Source organism: Typha latifolia, chromosome 6 (genome assembly GCF_019914945.1).
Source record: "Typha latifolia isolate L0001 chromosome 6, TyphaL0001v2, whole genome shotgun sequence".
Classification (NCBI taxonomy): Eukaryota; Viridiplantae; Streptophyta; class Magnoliopsida; order Poales; family Typhaceae; genus Typha; species Typha latifolia.
Window position 1 is genome coordinate 10,753,213 of NC_133091.1, and position 15,394 is coordinate 10,768,606.

The following is a 15,394-nucleotide window of genomic DNA, read 5'->3' on the forward strand; positions in this document are numbered from 1 at the left end:
TCACCGCCCACAGCGGGAGAATCCGAAGCCCTTGCCTAATTGTCATTAGGTTAGATTGATTAATCAAGTGGAAGTAAATACACAGGATTATAAGGTCCAAATGGCCCCAAATAGGCTAGGCTGGGGGTATTGGGTTAGGCTCAAGCCTAACCCAATAGGCAAGAGGGGCCTTGGTGGGCTAAGGTGGGCTGGGGGCCCAACCACAGCCCACCAAGATTGGATTAGTGGGCTGCAGTTTGCAGCCCACCCAACATTTGAGTTAGTGGGCTGCGGTCTGATCGCAGCCCAGACCGCAGCCCACTAAGGGGTTGGGTTGGTGGGCTGCAGCCTGTAGCCCACCCAAGTCCAAGTGGGCTGCGGCCTGCAGCCCACCCCGAATCTAGGTTGGTGAGCTGCGGCCTGCAGCCCACCAACACCTATCCCTCCCCCTATTTCCTTCAAAGGAGGGAGACAGACGGGGAGAGGGAAAGCCCACGCGGCCGCGGTGCCGGTGGCGCAGCCCCGAGGCCGGCGGCACAGCACGAGGCCGACGGGCAAGAAAAAGGGAAGGGAAAGAAAGAGGGGAGGAGGGCCCAACGATGGCGGGGCATGCTCCATGGCCGGCGGCCATGGGGGGTCCTTCCTCCCTTCACCAAGGGCCCGAAGCCCGTCTAGGGAGGGTTTCTCTCCTTCCACCGGAGCCCTCGGACCGGCGGCTGGACGCGGGATCGTCGGCCACCGAGGACGATGGTGAGAGGGAGGGGAGCTAGCTGCCGAAATTTAACGACGAGGTTGAGGCTTACCGCGATCCGCGCGTTCGGCTTCGTCGGCTCCGGCGTCGACAATCCGAGAGAGAGGAGAGGGAGAAAGGTAGCGAGGTGGAGAAATGGTGCGGTGGGGGGAGGGGGAGATAAGATTAATGGAGGTGGGGAAGGTGGCGTGCACGGCAAGGAAAGAGGAAGACGAAGAAAGGAGAAGAGAGGACGGGGGGAAGGGTGGCAGGGTCGGCGCATGCGTCAGTCATTTTTTTTATTTTTTTTAATTTTTTTTATAAGTTTTCGGGTGTTACAAACACCTTAGATGCTTTAGAGCTCTTTTTATTGCACTTCTTCTTGCATAAAGGAGAGAAAAATAGTTATATTTTGTAGAAACAATATTGCAAAGGTATAAATTTAGATGCAATGCTATTTTACCAATTTAATTAGATAATTTATTACATTGGATTGTGCACACTTGCTGCAAAAGAAAACAAGACTGTTGCTCTCCCTTAGTGAATGAAGCTGCTTTCATATAATTTATACTACTGTTGGATCCTATATTTGGGCTTGATGAAAAATATTTGGGCAACATCTATCTTTGATTCTACGTTATTAAGATTTCTCTTCAGGCTTCTTGGTTTCCAGAGTCTCTTTTATTTCTCTTTTGTCATGTACAGTATTTAGAGAGTCCTGCATCTAATGAATTTCTGTGATATTGGCGCTTCAGCCAAGGTCAAACTATCAGTCTCAAAGATAATATCTAGTGCTATGGCTCTTTATCAAGATCTTTTTCTTTATGTTAATTTGGGATATTCCTATGTTTTCTGATTAAAATTTGAAAATATTCCCTCACCTCACACATCTGTTTGATTTGATATTTGCTGGTTAGTATCAATAGTACGTGCACTTAGTATTGAGAAGTATTATCTATATATGTTCTTTTATCTGCCGATAATAGCTTTTAATTTCCTTCGGTGGTTTACTTTGGTTGAATACTAATCTGTTCCATTAGTTAAAAAATTTGATGTGAACATTAGTTTAACTCCTAGTCATTTACTTGAAAGAATGCATATATATGATATTTTATTAAATGATCAAAGTACTGTATTAATTATCTCATTTTTTTTGTATCCTACCATGTGCAGTTCAATCAATACCCATATTTGAAACAGTATTTACAAGATGTTTCATTCTTGTGATCATGTCAATTTTGTGGTTGAGATGGATGGGGCAACCATTCCTAGTACCAACAAGCATAAGGAAGACAATGATAATGAGATCCATTACTGGGTTTTTATCACTACTGAGTTTCATCTATAGGTCAGTGACCTTGTATGTCATTATTATTATTATTGTTAGTATTATTTTTATTATACCTCATGAAAGTGAACTCTTGCAATACTGTTATAGTGAACAATAAATATAGAATGTATCAAGTGAACAAACTCTTTGATAATTGCTCTTCGATTGAAGTAGAGTACTGGATTACTGATAAATCAATGTGGGCGCTCTGTCTTCCTAGAAGATGCTTTTCCTTTATTCCATCAATTCTCTGTATGAGCTACCACAGGTGCTTATGAATAGGCAGCCTGCCGAATCCTATAAATAATAAAGAATGGTCTTTTGCCTGCGTTTCTGTTCGTCTTTTAATTCACTAGAATAAAATTTCTAGCAACATTAATAACTCCAAGTGAGGGAGCTTCCTAATGCTAAACTCTTTCATGACTGTTTCTTTGTGATGACTAATGCTGTGACACTTTTTTCTATTTTTTATTTTCGTCTTCATTGTTTTTTTAATATCCTTTATCGTTATATCAAATAAATTGGGCTGCACATGAGGTTCAAAGCAAGTGACTTCCAGCTCTCCATCAGCAACTCCCCATCCTCTTCAAATTTGCAGTTTTGTTTGTTATTACTAGATATCTCATGTTGCTCCCCTCAACCTCATGTTGCAGCCTCCATCAAGTGATCTATGTAAGTGGTACTCCTATCTACTTATGAAAGACAGTCTTCCTCTTATATTGGAAAGAAGGAAACTTGTGATACTTAAAATAAGTCCAATTGTTACATATGGGTCACTTCTTGTAAGTATTAGGTCTTACTGCATTTTGAAAAGTGAGTCATAGTCTCATATCTACCTGCAATTTCTTCCGGCATTGCAGTACCATTACTTAACTCGTGCTTTCTGCAATATTTTGTTTGAAAATTTTCACCTTCTGCTTCAATAAGGGTTTACTGATATTTCTTCTTTCCTTATATGCAATACTGGTCACTATTTTGATGGCATGGTCACTATTTCGTCTTTCTTTGTATCTTTTTGTTTTGTAGGCCTTGTATCATCTGGCCTGTCCACTATCTAATTGATGTATGACAAAGCTGCAACTATTTTTCTTTTTGTTTTCAGTGTACAAAATCTACATCTGTCCTATGCTGTTCTGTTGAATTGTGCGATGCCAATTTTTGCATCATTTGGAGCTAAGATCATTTTACAGGAGAAGTTTTCTCTAGTGGATACTGTAGGTATGTTTTAACAGAATGATAGTGGTTCTTCTACTGAATTTAATGGTTTATTTTGAATGTTTTTCTATTTGATAGCATGTATAAGTATAACTACAAAAGAAGTATCTGTTTCATTTTCTGGTGCAAAATGTAATGGAAGACTATTTTTTGAATGAAGTTCAGTAAAGCATGTGAGGCCTGCTATTAAGTTCTAGAAAAAGAAAATGACTACATCTTTCATTATTTTATCTTCACTTTAACTAAAGTTTCTTGCTAAACTGATGAGAATTTTCTTGTTGTTATTAATTCTACTGACCGGGGGAATTCTACTGTTTATTTTGGAAAGTCTTCTATTAGCTAATCTTTTCTATATTTGCACTACTTTATATTATATAACTGAGGCCTAAGTATGTATCTGGGTCTATTTCAAAATAAAATTACAAGCTACCATTAGTATGTTCTGGTCATTTCTCCTTTACTGCTTGATTAAATCATTAAATAATAGTGAGATCCTCCCAACAAGTGAACTGACACTCCTGCAAATTTCACTTTTAGTTAATCTATTCCCCGTATGGTGGCAAAACTGCATAGTTGGTATCATGGTAATGTTTGCCCCTTGAGTCTGAGTGATTATGGGTCCAAATCTTCAAAACAATCTATTTACTTAATTAGTAATCATGGTAAAGTTGCATCATATTTCCTTTCATGACCTTGTATCAGTGGGAGCCTCACACACTGGGATACTATTTTATTTTTTTTCCACTTTTCCCTTTCTTTTATTTCAAGGAGGTGCTTTTGGACAATTACTCCTTTGTTGCATGAATATTAAAAGTGGAACTAATGCTGTAATAAAAAGGAATAGGACTTGTATCTATTGGCACTGTGAGAAGCGGATATTGTCCTTGGCAGTTACTTAGTAGTTACAAAGCTTAGGACTTGTCACTTTTAATTTTCGGAGCACGTGGATGAAATTTAAGCAAGAAATTAAAGATGTGCGGCTTGATGACGTTCGATCTCCGCCGATTCCTGCGATGCAGCCTATGGTGGGGCTGCCATGTATACTAACAATTATTAGTTTCAATTTTGCTTACCAATCTCTTGATGCAATGAATGGACATGGTGTGCATCAGTGTGGGAGACCCTAACATGTGGTGACATAAGAAGAAAATCTAAAGATTTACGGGCTCTAAATCCATGAATAACCTCAAAAGGACTCATGCCTATAGACCTATTAGGAATTTTTGTATGCAAACTAAGCTATAGAAGGATGAAATCCTAGTTCCTATTATTGTCTTCTAGTAAACATTGTAAAGGATTTCGAAGACTGTGATTGATAACTTCTGTTTGACCATCAGTCTGAGAACGTTTGGCTGTTGAGAGCTTCAATTTTGTGCTCAACATATGCCATAGTCTTCCAGAAGTAACTCATAAATTGAATATCTCGATTTGACATGATAGTTTTAGGCCAGTCATATAGTTTGACTAAATTATTGAAATATAGCGTTGCAATATTTTTGGGTCAAGTTGTTGCGCAGGGAATAAATGTCACGACCTGAAATAGGAATCGTGACCGGCCATGCATCTTAATATGCTTGAGATACACGAAACCTTAATAATACTTTCTACGAGTACAATGACAATTAAATAAATAAAATGAATATCTACTTTATTAAAATTTAAAACTAATTACAATAAACATAAAACAATATTATTGTTTTTGAGTCTCTCACGAAATAAATAAATCTTCTAATCTAAAGCATAAAATCCAAACGAGCGGAAAAGTAAATAGGTGAATCCTAAGTGGAGGTGGAGTCCGGGTACATCTCGCTCAGTTGCGTCGCTGACTATTACCTGAGAAAGATAAATAAATATAAAAAAAAATAGAATCCATGAGCTAACAACTATATCCCAGTGAGTGAAATCCACTCGAAAACTAAATAAATCTTAAATCATAATAATGCTGAATAAAATTAAACTAAAAACAACAATATCCATAACAATATGCAATAGGTATATTCTTAAAATAATAACAATGATAATAATAGAGAGAGTCACAACTTGTAACCTTGCACGGTTTCCATATATTATGTGTAGAGAAATAAGAAAACATAGCAAAGAAAATGATGTGTAGAGAAAGAAGAGAATATCTAAGGAATACAGGAGAAATGAAGAAAAAGGAAGAGACAACAGGCTAGACAAAAAGGCAATTACCAAACTCACTGTGGCTTGTCAAAATCACACCGAAGGGTTGACATCACACTGATTAATGCTTCGTGAAGGAAGAAGAAAGAGAGCATCTCTTTTCTTTTTTCTTTGAAACAAACATGCATCGTTACAAAATACCTCCATCCATTTTTCAATAAGGGTGGATAAGAAAGCCTTAACATACTCAAATTCCTGGTTGGGTTAAGTTAAAGTAGATCTTATCTATATAGGTACCAATAAAACCTAACCAAGTAGTACCTATTGACTCAAAAAGGCATCACTGAGCCTAAAAGTTATGCAAATATAAAAGTTATGAAAGTAGATATAAATATGCCAAATAAGCAGCGAAAATAGTAAATTAACCTAAATAAACTTGAACCTAACTAGACTTGAATCAATAAAGACACCCAATGACCCAATATTAACTATCGACTTTTAATCTGGAATATGTCATTCGCCTTTATATGCTCCTGCATTAGATTCACCTTCATGAAAATCAGTTCCTTCATGGACGTTGTAGCAAATTACATAACCGAGCAGACAATCTATTTTGTGTTCTTAAACAAATTGGAGAACATTTCTTATAAAATTGAGCTTTCTGATGAATATGGTGTTTCTGCTACCTTCAATGTTCCGGATCTAATTCATTACCGTGAAGATGGGTGGGACAACTCATGGATGAGTTGATCTTCAACTGGGGGAGCATAATCAAGTCCATATCAATTATCAATTTTGGAACTGAATTTTGGAGCTTTAATTGATAGATTATGGAAAAACTGCCAGAAATAAAAGTTATAGATCATTTCCAGTTCTTTCCAATGAGCTCAGGATCACCTGAATTGCAATTATGGTGCAAAATTATGGGCATTTGGACAGGCAGTGGTCATTTGGCTTTGCACCTTTGAATTTATAAGTTATAATGATAAAATATGTCTCTTGGCTTTTCAGCTTTTAAAATAGGCATTCTAATTTATGAGGGTGCCCTAAGATATCTATAGATATGCATGGGTTGTTCATGTTATATGCATCCAAGTTTTATCGAACTTAATCAACATGTAATTTTTTTGTTCAAGGGTTTCTGTTGTTCGTGTCTCCACTTCCCTTTAAGATTGTTGATCATCCTAGTGACATCACTCTACCTACTTTGATCCCTATTGAAGGATGATATACTTAACCTGTTCAAAAAATCCATGCTTTGAACTTCTATCCAAACAACAAATAATACCCCAAACTATATTACATTGATTAACAAAGATCAGAAAACATTGTTTAAAAGGTTTCATTGGTGCTCTGCCAAAGTTGTTTAAATAATTTATTGTAGACAAAAATTTCCAACTTCCAAGTTCGAGAAGTAGTTTCTTCAGTGGCTTGTTCCCTTGCTAAGTTTCCAAGTTCGGTGTGGCTATTTTATTGCAATGGTCTATCATTTCTCTGATAATGCACATTGGTTATTGCATGTGTTAGCACTTGGCACTCTTTTATATCTACCAACATAATTTCTTTCTTTTTGCTTGTATATTACTTTTTCTGCATTAAATAACAATATTCATCTTTTTATTCATTCATCAGGTTCTGCTTGCAGCTTCCTTGGTCTTTTGATCATATTAGAGACGACACATTTCATAAGAGGTACAATTGTATTCTTGATGAAGATATTTATTCTTAGGATAATAAATTTTTTGTAGCTTTTTTATTCCAAAAATGACCATCGGTTAATTGTTATTGGGTCTTATTCTTTCATCATTCTCTCTATCTTACCTAAGTGCTTGATTGGTTAACAGTGTTTGTTCTTTTTTCCTTTCCTAAAAGAACTGTAATACCAATGGGACTTAGAGTACTATGTCAGTACCAGAATGGATATTGGTACGACACAATAGAGAATTGTTGATACAGAAAAACCTAAAAGAATAGGATGCAGTACAGTGGGCTTACAAGTGAGGGTACAGATTATATATATGTATGCTATATATATATTATGTCTTATTTGAAAGTATGACATATTCCATTCCAAACTTTTGTTCTTTTTTTTGCTCTCTCTCTGCTTGTTTACGACTGGATGGTCTTTTTCTTGGCTGCATTTATTGCTTTTTTGTCCAGTAGTTATGAATGCAACATGTTTCTAAATTCTTTTGTCTATCTTGTGGCCTAACTTTTGGCATACAAAACAAGGCCTAAAAGCAGTTCTTTTTTTGCCTTTTTTTTTCTTAAGCTCATGGGTTTCAGTTTTTGATAATTCTTGTAGATGACAATTTCAGATTTGGGTTCTATAGTTTTGCCTAAAAGATCACGACTTCTTCATATTTTGACAATTTAGAAGAATATGGAAGTACATTTTATTTGTCATTTTACATTTTGACAATTTGAGAAAACCGCTAGTTTATGTTTCATTTCATTCTTGATAATAATTTTCATTAGAGATGAAAGTAATTTTATATTTCAAAATTTGTTAGGTTTGTTCTTTGTCTATACTGTTTCAACGCCTGGAATAAATTTTACAAAATTGCTACCAAATAACAACCAGAATGAAGGGAAATCTATTAGTCAAATATTTGGATAGGTTTCATAGTAAGTCCCTCTTCCTCCTGATTTTTCTTGGGAAGGATCATGGCATCAATTACTAGAGGGTTGATGTTTGATTGGCAGAAAATCAAAATTTCCTTTCTGTTGGAGCTCTCTCACTTTAGTTTGTATTCTAACAAACCTCAAATTATTGGAAAAGACCTCTTGATAGTATGGTAACATGATGAATATAAAAGAAAGAAAACATCGAGAAGAAAAGAACCAGACAGATTGTAACATTTTACACATAGATACAAGATGCTACTTTTGTTTTCTAGATTTTACTTATAGAAATTATGTTTTAAATTTTAATTATTTTAGAGCTGAAGTAGTATTTGAAAATTGAAAGTGCAATTTAAGATAGTATCACTTTTTGGAAGATTTGCGATGCCCACAATGCAAAATTTAAAAGGATTTCAGATGAAAGAAGCATAAGACTTAAGGATTTTCACAAAATGTTTAATTTTATAACTGATCGTTGTGAAACAAAAATGGCATTTTTTTTATATTAAAGGTGACACCTATTGGGCAATTGAAAATAATTTAGAATTACAAAGGGATCAAGTGATACAAATGAAAGTTTAGGAGACACTCTAGATTTTGGCCTAACTATAAAGGTAAAATGTATTTTCCTTTTAAGATATGATATATGCTCGGAAAAGTGGAAGTAGTTTCAAGTTAAACCATTAAACTCTAGTTTTGGGTAAAAGCAATATGATTGTTATATGGATCCTAGCTTCAAACTGACTACAGATGAAACCAGAACATTTTAATATTGTCATGGAATTGCCAACAGTTTCAAGCGGAACCATTAAGCTTTAGTTTTGGATAAAAATGATATGATTTTTATATGGATCCTAACTTTAAGTTGATTAAAAATGAAACCAGAAGATTTTGGTATTGTTGTGAAACTGTTGACAAAGCTTAGGTGGAGAGAGAGATGCTGGCAAAGAATACATTACACACAAAAGTACCCGCAGGTATAATGGTCGATTGTAGAACAGTTTGGGGTTGTCGAGTGACTCTGAGTCCACATGGAGATGATGGCAAAGAATACATTACACACAAAGTAAATAAATACATAATAGATCATTATTGTATAAGAGTTAATAATACAGTAAACAAGTGTAAAAAGATAATTTGAGAAGAGAGACTACGCGTCGAGGATCTCTCACACTACTTGAACTTATGTACTCAATTTAGGGAATTCATATCCCAAAGCCCCAATATCAGATGATTTGGATTTATAATACAGTGAATCTAAAGCAATTGCAATGGCTTCTTTATCACTTACTAAACATGTAATTAGCATATAGTTAGCTACCCATGGTTGCTTTTCTTCTCTTCTTTCCTTTTGGTTTTTCCTTCTCTCTCTCTCTCTCCTTCTTCCTCCTCTTTTTTCTATTTTTTCTCCCCCTTTTCCCTTTTTTCCACTATTTGTAGAGGAAAAACTGACTCAATAAATTGTTGGACGAGATCCATTGCAGCCCAGGGTGCCGGAAATCGATGTGCCTGGGTGATGTCTCGGCACAGGAGCATGCCGCCTGGGCAGCGCATGTCTATGCGTCAACATGGATCTGGTGCAGCAGCGTGTACTGGAGAGTGGTCTAGATGCGGGCACATTGGATCCCGTTTAGCAGCGAGGATCTGGTAGGATGGTTATGGTGCACACAAAACCTGATTTTTGGTGCATTTGCTGTCTAAAAACTTGGATACTTGCAATTTATGGCACAGACAAGTTGGCACTTCTCTAAGCTTCATTCTTACAATAAAAAATGAAGATTAATCAAGATTTGAATACATAACAAAGTGAAGCTCAAGTTAGATAACCCTACTTAAAGAACTAAAAGATGCTTATGACTTCAAAATTAAGCTAGTTAAAGCGATATTCGGAGGGAACTTATATGCACTTATCACACTCCCCGACCAACTTATTTCTAGGCTCTAGCAATTCAAATTGTAAAAACTAAGGACAACTCCTCAAGTTAGTTGGTAAGACATTACTTAATTTTTCCAATGTATAACAAAAGGTAATCAAGTCCATAGTGTATACATATAACAAAGGGTGTTCATTCAAATAAAATTCTAGGTTAGGTTCCCTCCAAGTTAGGATGACCGTTAAACATATGTGAATCGCAATGTCATCCATACTTCAATAATTAACTATGCTATCAATAGGAAAAGTAAATTTTTGCATAATGATACACATGTGCATTTCATATAAATATAATCAAGTTCATAATACTCAAATGATAACGCAAGTAGAAACAAAATAGAGTCCTAACAAAATTTAATACTCATCATAAACAATATGTTCTCCTTCCCTTAAATATTGCAATGTCCTTTATGTAATGAAATATAAAGAATAAGGCACAAATAACCAAAATTGAAGAAAAACACCCGAGATGTAAGAGTAGATGCAATAGCTCAAAACACACAAACTTGAAAGACAACAACAAAAACAAACCAAGCCAAGTGAAACCAAGGAAAAAGAAAAGGAAAATAAAACAAATATACATAAAAAAATGAACCATCGGTAAAGGCTCGTAAAGAGGGTCTGCAAGAAAGACAGAATCTTCTTCAGGTATTAGTGTCCCGATAATCAGTTTAAGCCTCTAACCGTTAACTTTGAAGATATGTCCATCCTTGGGATCTTCTATTTCTACCGTCCTTGGGATTGTTAACTATTGTAGTTGCATAAAAAATGACCTTGAACTCAGAATTAACAAAGAAACAATCAAAGGGGTCAGTATTATATGATGCGGCAACTTCCTCTTTTATAAGGGTGTCAAACAAAAAGGTTTGCTGACAATCGTTGTTGTCAAATGGTTGTTGGCCAATGTGAAAAATGTTGACATCAAGGTTCATATTATCAAAAGACAACTTCAATATTCCATTCCTATAATTGATAGTAGCATTGGTAGTTGCAAGCAATGGTCTACCCAGAATGATAGAAATTTTTGAGGTAGAAAGTCTACAGGATATTAACATTTCTCAATCTGAATTAAAATGTCTTTGAGTACACCCGGTGGGTTTTTAACAAATCGATTAGCCAGTTGAAGTATCACCGATGTGGATTTGATCCAAGGTTCAAAAAATCGGGATGGAAATCGGCCTTTCGAAAAAATGATACGTATCAGTTAAATTGGCCGGATCGAATCAGACATTTTTTAATTACATAAAATTTTAAATATTATTTAAAATTGTAGGAAAATTTTAAAAAAGTTAGAAAACATGACACAAAAATAATAAAATAAGAATTATTTACATATAGATTTAAAAACTAAAAAAAAGTACTAACTTACTCAAAAGTCAAAATTTCGATGAATACTGAGCTAGCTCGTAAATCCCTGTGGTCGCTATCATTATAATCACTATAAGTTTTTAAATAATGATGTCTCAGGTCTGATGCTCCAAGGAGTGATTACATTATATCACTCTTAGGGATATCAATAATTCATGTCCTCGAGTCGGATATGGGTCAGATCCATAGTGGATCTGGCTTGGTTTAATCAAAACTGGCTAATCCGGGTCAATAATTGGTAAGAAGAAAAAGAGAAAGGAGTGAAAGAAAGAAAGAAAGAGAGGGTGAGAAAAAAAGAGTAAAGAGAAAAAGAGATTTCTAGCTTGGGGATCCAAGTCAAATCCATAATGGATTTGGCCCGTTTTAATCAAAACCGCTCGATTCCGATCTAGATCGAGATCGACTGATCCGACAAACCTTGGTTTAATCTTTCCTAAACCCAATTGCAAGTAAATCAAATATGACATAAGATTCACACTTACTCCTAAATCGAGTAAGGCTTGCTCAAACTCTTGGACCTCTACAGTACAAGCTATGGTGGGACATCCAAGATCCTTCTACTTAGGTGGAATTCTATGATCAATTAAAGCACTTACTCCGTCAAAAAGAAAGTCTTCTTAGCATTATGCTTCCACTTCACGGTGCACGTCTTTACAAAAATCTTCATATGTAAAAGTGGAAGATTAATTTTAACTTGAAAGTCAAAAAGACAGTCTTCTTGGAACTTGCTTCATCACATGCAAAAGTGGAGGATTAATTTTAAACTGTCTAAGGTTTTTTCTTTGTTAGGATTCAATACCCTTGATTTGGATTTCAAAGCTTCCAAGAAAGGTATCCTAATGAGGGCCTTTGTAACATCGAGTTCTAACAGCACATGTGTACCCTTATCACTAGGACATTGTACAACATTCTTAGGTGTGTGAGACACCTCAGGGACTTGCACCATTTTACTGCTATGGGTAATTGCCTCATTCACTTCCTTAAGGTTCTTTGGTTTGGGTCGGAAGTGTGGGTCATATGTTAACATTAGGATTGGATTGAGCTTCAGATGAAAATTTATCTCGCTTGTGAATATTCAAAGAGCTTGTCAAAATAGACAAGTGACTCTCCAAATCCTTTTGTCTCTCAACAACCTGTTTGATCACTGATTCCAGCTATTGGTTTGTCTTGTTTTATGTCTCGATAATGATAGCAAGGTTCCTTCCAAGGAATTTCTTAAAAAAGGTTGTGGTTGGTAGATTGCAAAATAAGGTTGATATTGTTGCGGTAGTGGAGGTGTATGTTGCTGCTGAGCTTGTTGCTCTGATTTACTCATTTTTCTAATGAAGTTGGGTGGTTCTTCCAACTAGGATTGTAAGTATCTAAGTAAGAGGAGTAAGGTTTCTTGTAAACCTCAAATACATTACAATATTCTTCATATGTGCTCCTATCTTAAAAAAGGGTTAAATACATTTTATCCCTCTGTACTTATGTCCAAAATCACTTTGCCTCTCTGTACTTCAAAAAATTTCAAATCAGTCCTTATACTTATGACTAAAGTGAAGCCGTTAGTTTTTTCATTAAACTTAACTGAATGACGTCAAAATGACCAAAATGCCCCTATTGTGTTTGTTAGAGAAGACATGCAGATTTTGATATAGTACAGTAAATTACCAAAATAGCCATGATACTTGATTAAATTTAACAGAAAAATTAACAGTCTCATTTTAGTCATAAGTATAAAAATTGGTTTGAGACTTTTTGAAGTACAGAGAGTAAAGTGATTTGGGTATAAATACAGGGGCGTAAAATATATTTAACCCCAAAAAGAATTAGACAATTCTTAGTTAGGTGGTCTACCTCCCGACAAACAAAATAAGTGAGAGTGCACCTTCATGTGAGAAATAGCACAAGTGGCCATTGCACTTTTCATTTTGAGGGCCTCTAATTCCTTTGCCAGACTCCCAACCTTAGCCCAAAGGCTATCTTCTTGAAGGTGATATGCTCCTCCATTTGAAGGAGTCGAGGTAAGTCTGCTACTCTTTTCAGTAGCACTTAGGTCCCATTTAAATGTGAGCTTTTTCAACAATCTCATTCAAGTATTCTATGGTTTCTCAGAATTTTTTTGTAGGACCTCGCTATTACAGATTATTTCGATGAATTGGTGCTCTTGAGACATAAGATCCTCATAAAAATAGCTTACAGATCACCAATTTTCATACCTGTGGTGGCATAAGTTGAGCAACTCTTTAAACCTCTCTCAAATTTGATATAAGGTTTCACTTTCTTTCCGAGCGAAGGTGGAGATTTGACATTTTAAGAACGATGGTCTTATGATTAAGTATTTGTTAAAAAATACTGTAGTCATCTTCCCCAAAATGCCTATAGAATGTGAATGGAGAGAGTAGAGCCAACTCTTAGCTCGATCCTTCAAGGAGTATGGAAAGAACCTAAGCTTTTATGTCATCAGTTGGCCCATGCTAACTATGAGATCAATGTTCAATATTTGGTGGATTCATTATGCAAAATGGAGTAAAAGTATGGTAAGGTGATTATACTCTTGAGGTTTTGTTTTAGACCTTCTAGTGAATCTACCTAACTTGTCCCTTTGCCTTTGCATAAACCCATAAATATCTCTTTTTTCTTTCTTTTTGATAACGGCGCTTAAAAAAAGGAAACACAAAAACAATAAAGGGAACGAAGCTACCGTTTTTGCTATGGCAATTTCGTAAGCTTGTCCCTTTTAGCGCTCGTTGCTGAACCGTCTCCTCGGCAATGGCGCCAAAATTTGGGTGTGCCGAAAAAGTACTCGCGAGTATACTGGTCGATTGTATAACAGGTTGGGATTGTCGAGTCTATAGAAAGATGGTGGCAAGAATCCACTACACACACATTAAATAAATAATGAGTAGATTGTTGTTGTATAAGAGTTAATAAAATAGTAAACAAGTACGAAAATATAATTTGGGAAGAGAGACTAGACATCGGGATCTCTCCTGCTACTTGGATTGATCTTCTCATTTTTAATCTATTAATAACTCAATTTGGGGGAATTATATCCCAAAGCTCCAAATCGGATGATTTAGATTTATAATATGGGGAATCTAAAGCAATTCTAATGGTTTTTTTTATCACTTACTAAGCATGCAGTTAGCATTTAGTTAGTATAGTCCAATGTCGACGATGTACCGGGAGGCAATACTACAGTGGAGGATCAAATACTAATAGGCGCCAACTGATCCGGACATAATCATGTAAATCAATCATTCAATAGAAAAAACATGACTAAATCTATAAAGCATATTATGTACACAATTATCTATATATGATAGAATAAATCAACCATTAAAATTATATAAGCATTTGAAGATTGCAAGATTAAAAAATAAATAGTAAAAAATCACGTAGAGGAAAGGCATGCCCTGCTGAACCAGATGCTTAGCTACTCAGGGTAGCTTTTCTTCTTTCTTTTTTCTTTTAGGTTTTTTTTCCTTTCTCTTTTGCTCTCTCCTTCTTTCTCTTCTCTTTCTTCTCTTTCTTCTCCATTTTCCCTTTTTTTCCTCTATTTATAGAAGAAAAACTGAATCACTAGATGGGATCGGCTAGAGCCCTGGGCGTAGGAAATCAATGCGCCCGAGTGATGTCACAGCACAAGAGCGCACTGCGTGGTGGAGCATGTCCATGCATCAGCGCGGATCTGTTGCAGCAGCGGGCACTGGAGAGTGGTGTAGCCGACGACATGGATGCTTCTGATTGGATGCCCACCTGGTTGCACGCCCCTTGGATCTTGTGTAGGTTGGGCAGCACTGTTTTGGCGCATCCAAAACCTAATTTTTAGTGTATTTGTTGCCTGAAAACTTGGATTTTTTACAATTTCTGGTGCACACAGGTTGACACAACTTCTTTAAACTTCATTCTTGCAATAAAAAGTGAAGATTAATCAATATTTGATTATTTTATAACGTGAAGCTCAACTTAGAAAAGCCTACTGAAAGAACTAAAAGACGCTTTTGAGTTATAAGCTAGTAAAAGCAATATTCCAAGGGCACTTCCATGTATTTATCAAAACCCTTTAGCTTAAATCAACTTAAGGGATGGGTTCCGGTTTGAG

The 15,394-nt window shown here is 35.9% G+C and overlaps 1 protein-coding gene across 1 annotated transcript in view; it reads left to right on the forward strand.

Annotated features, from left to right (window-relative positions):
• LOC140791281 (probable transport protein YPL264C) overlaps positions 1–15,394 on the forward strand; it is a 40,468-nt gene that overhangs the window by 11,160 nt on the left and 13,914 nt on the right. The window contains exons 4-6 of the mRNA XM_073141768.1: positions 1,883–2,057; positions 3,142–3,257; positions 7,011–7,070. Coding sequence (XP_072997869.1) covers positions 1,883–2,057; positions 3,142–3,257; positions 7,011–7,070 — 351 coding nt within the window. The remainder of the gene's footprint in view (positions 1–1,882; positions 2,058–3,141; positions 3,258–7,010; positions 7,071–15,394) is intronic.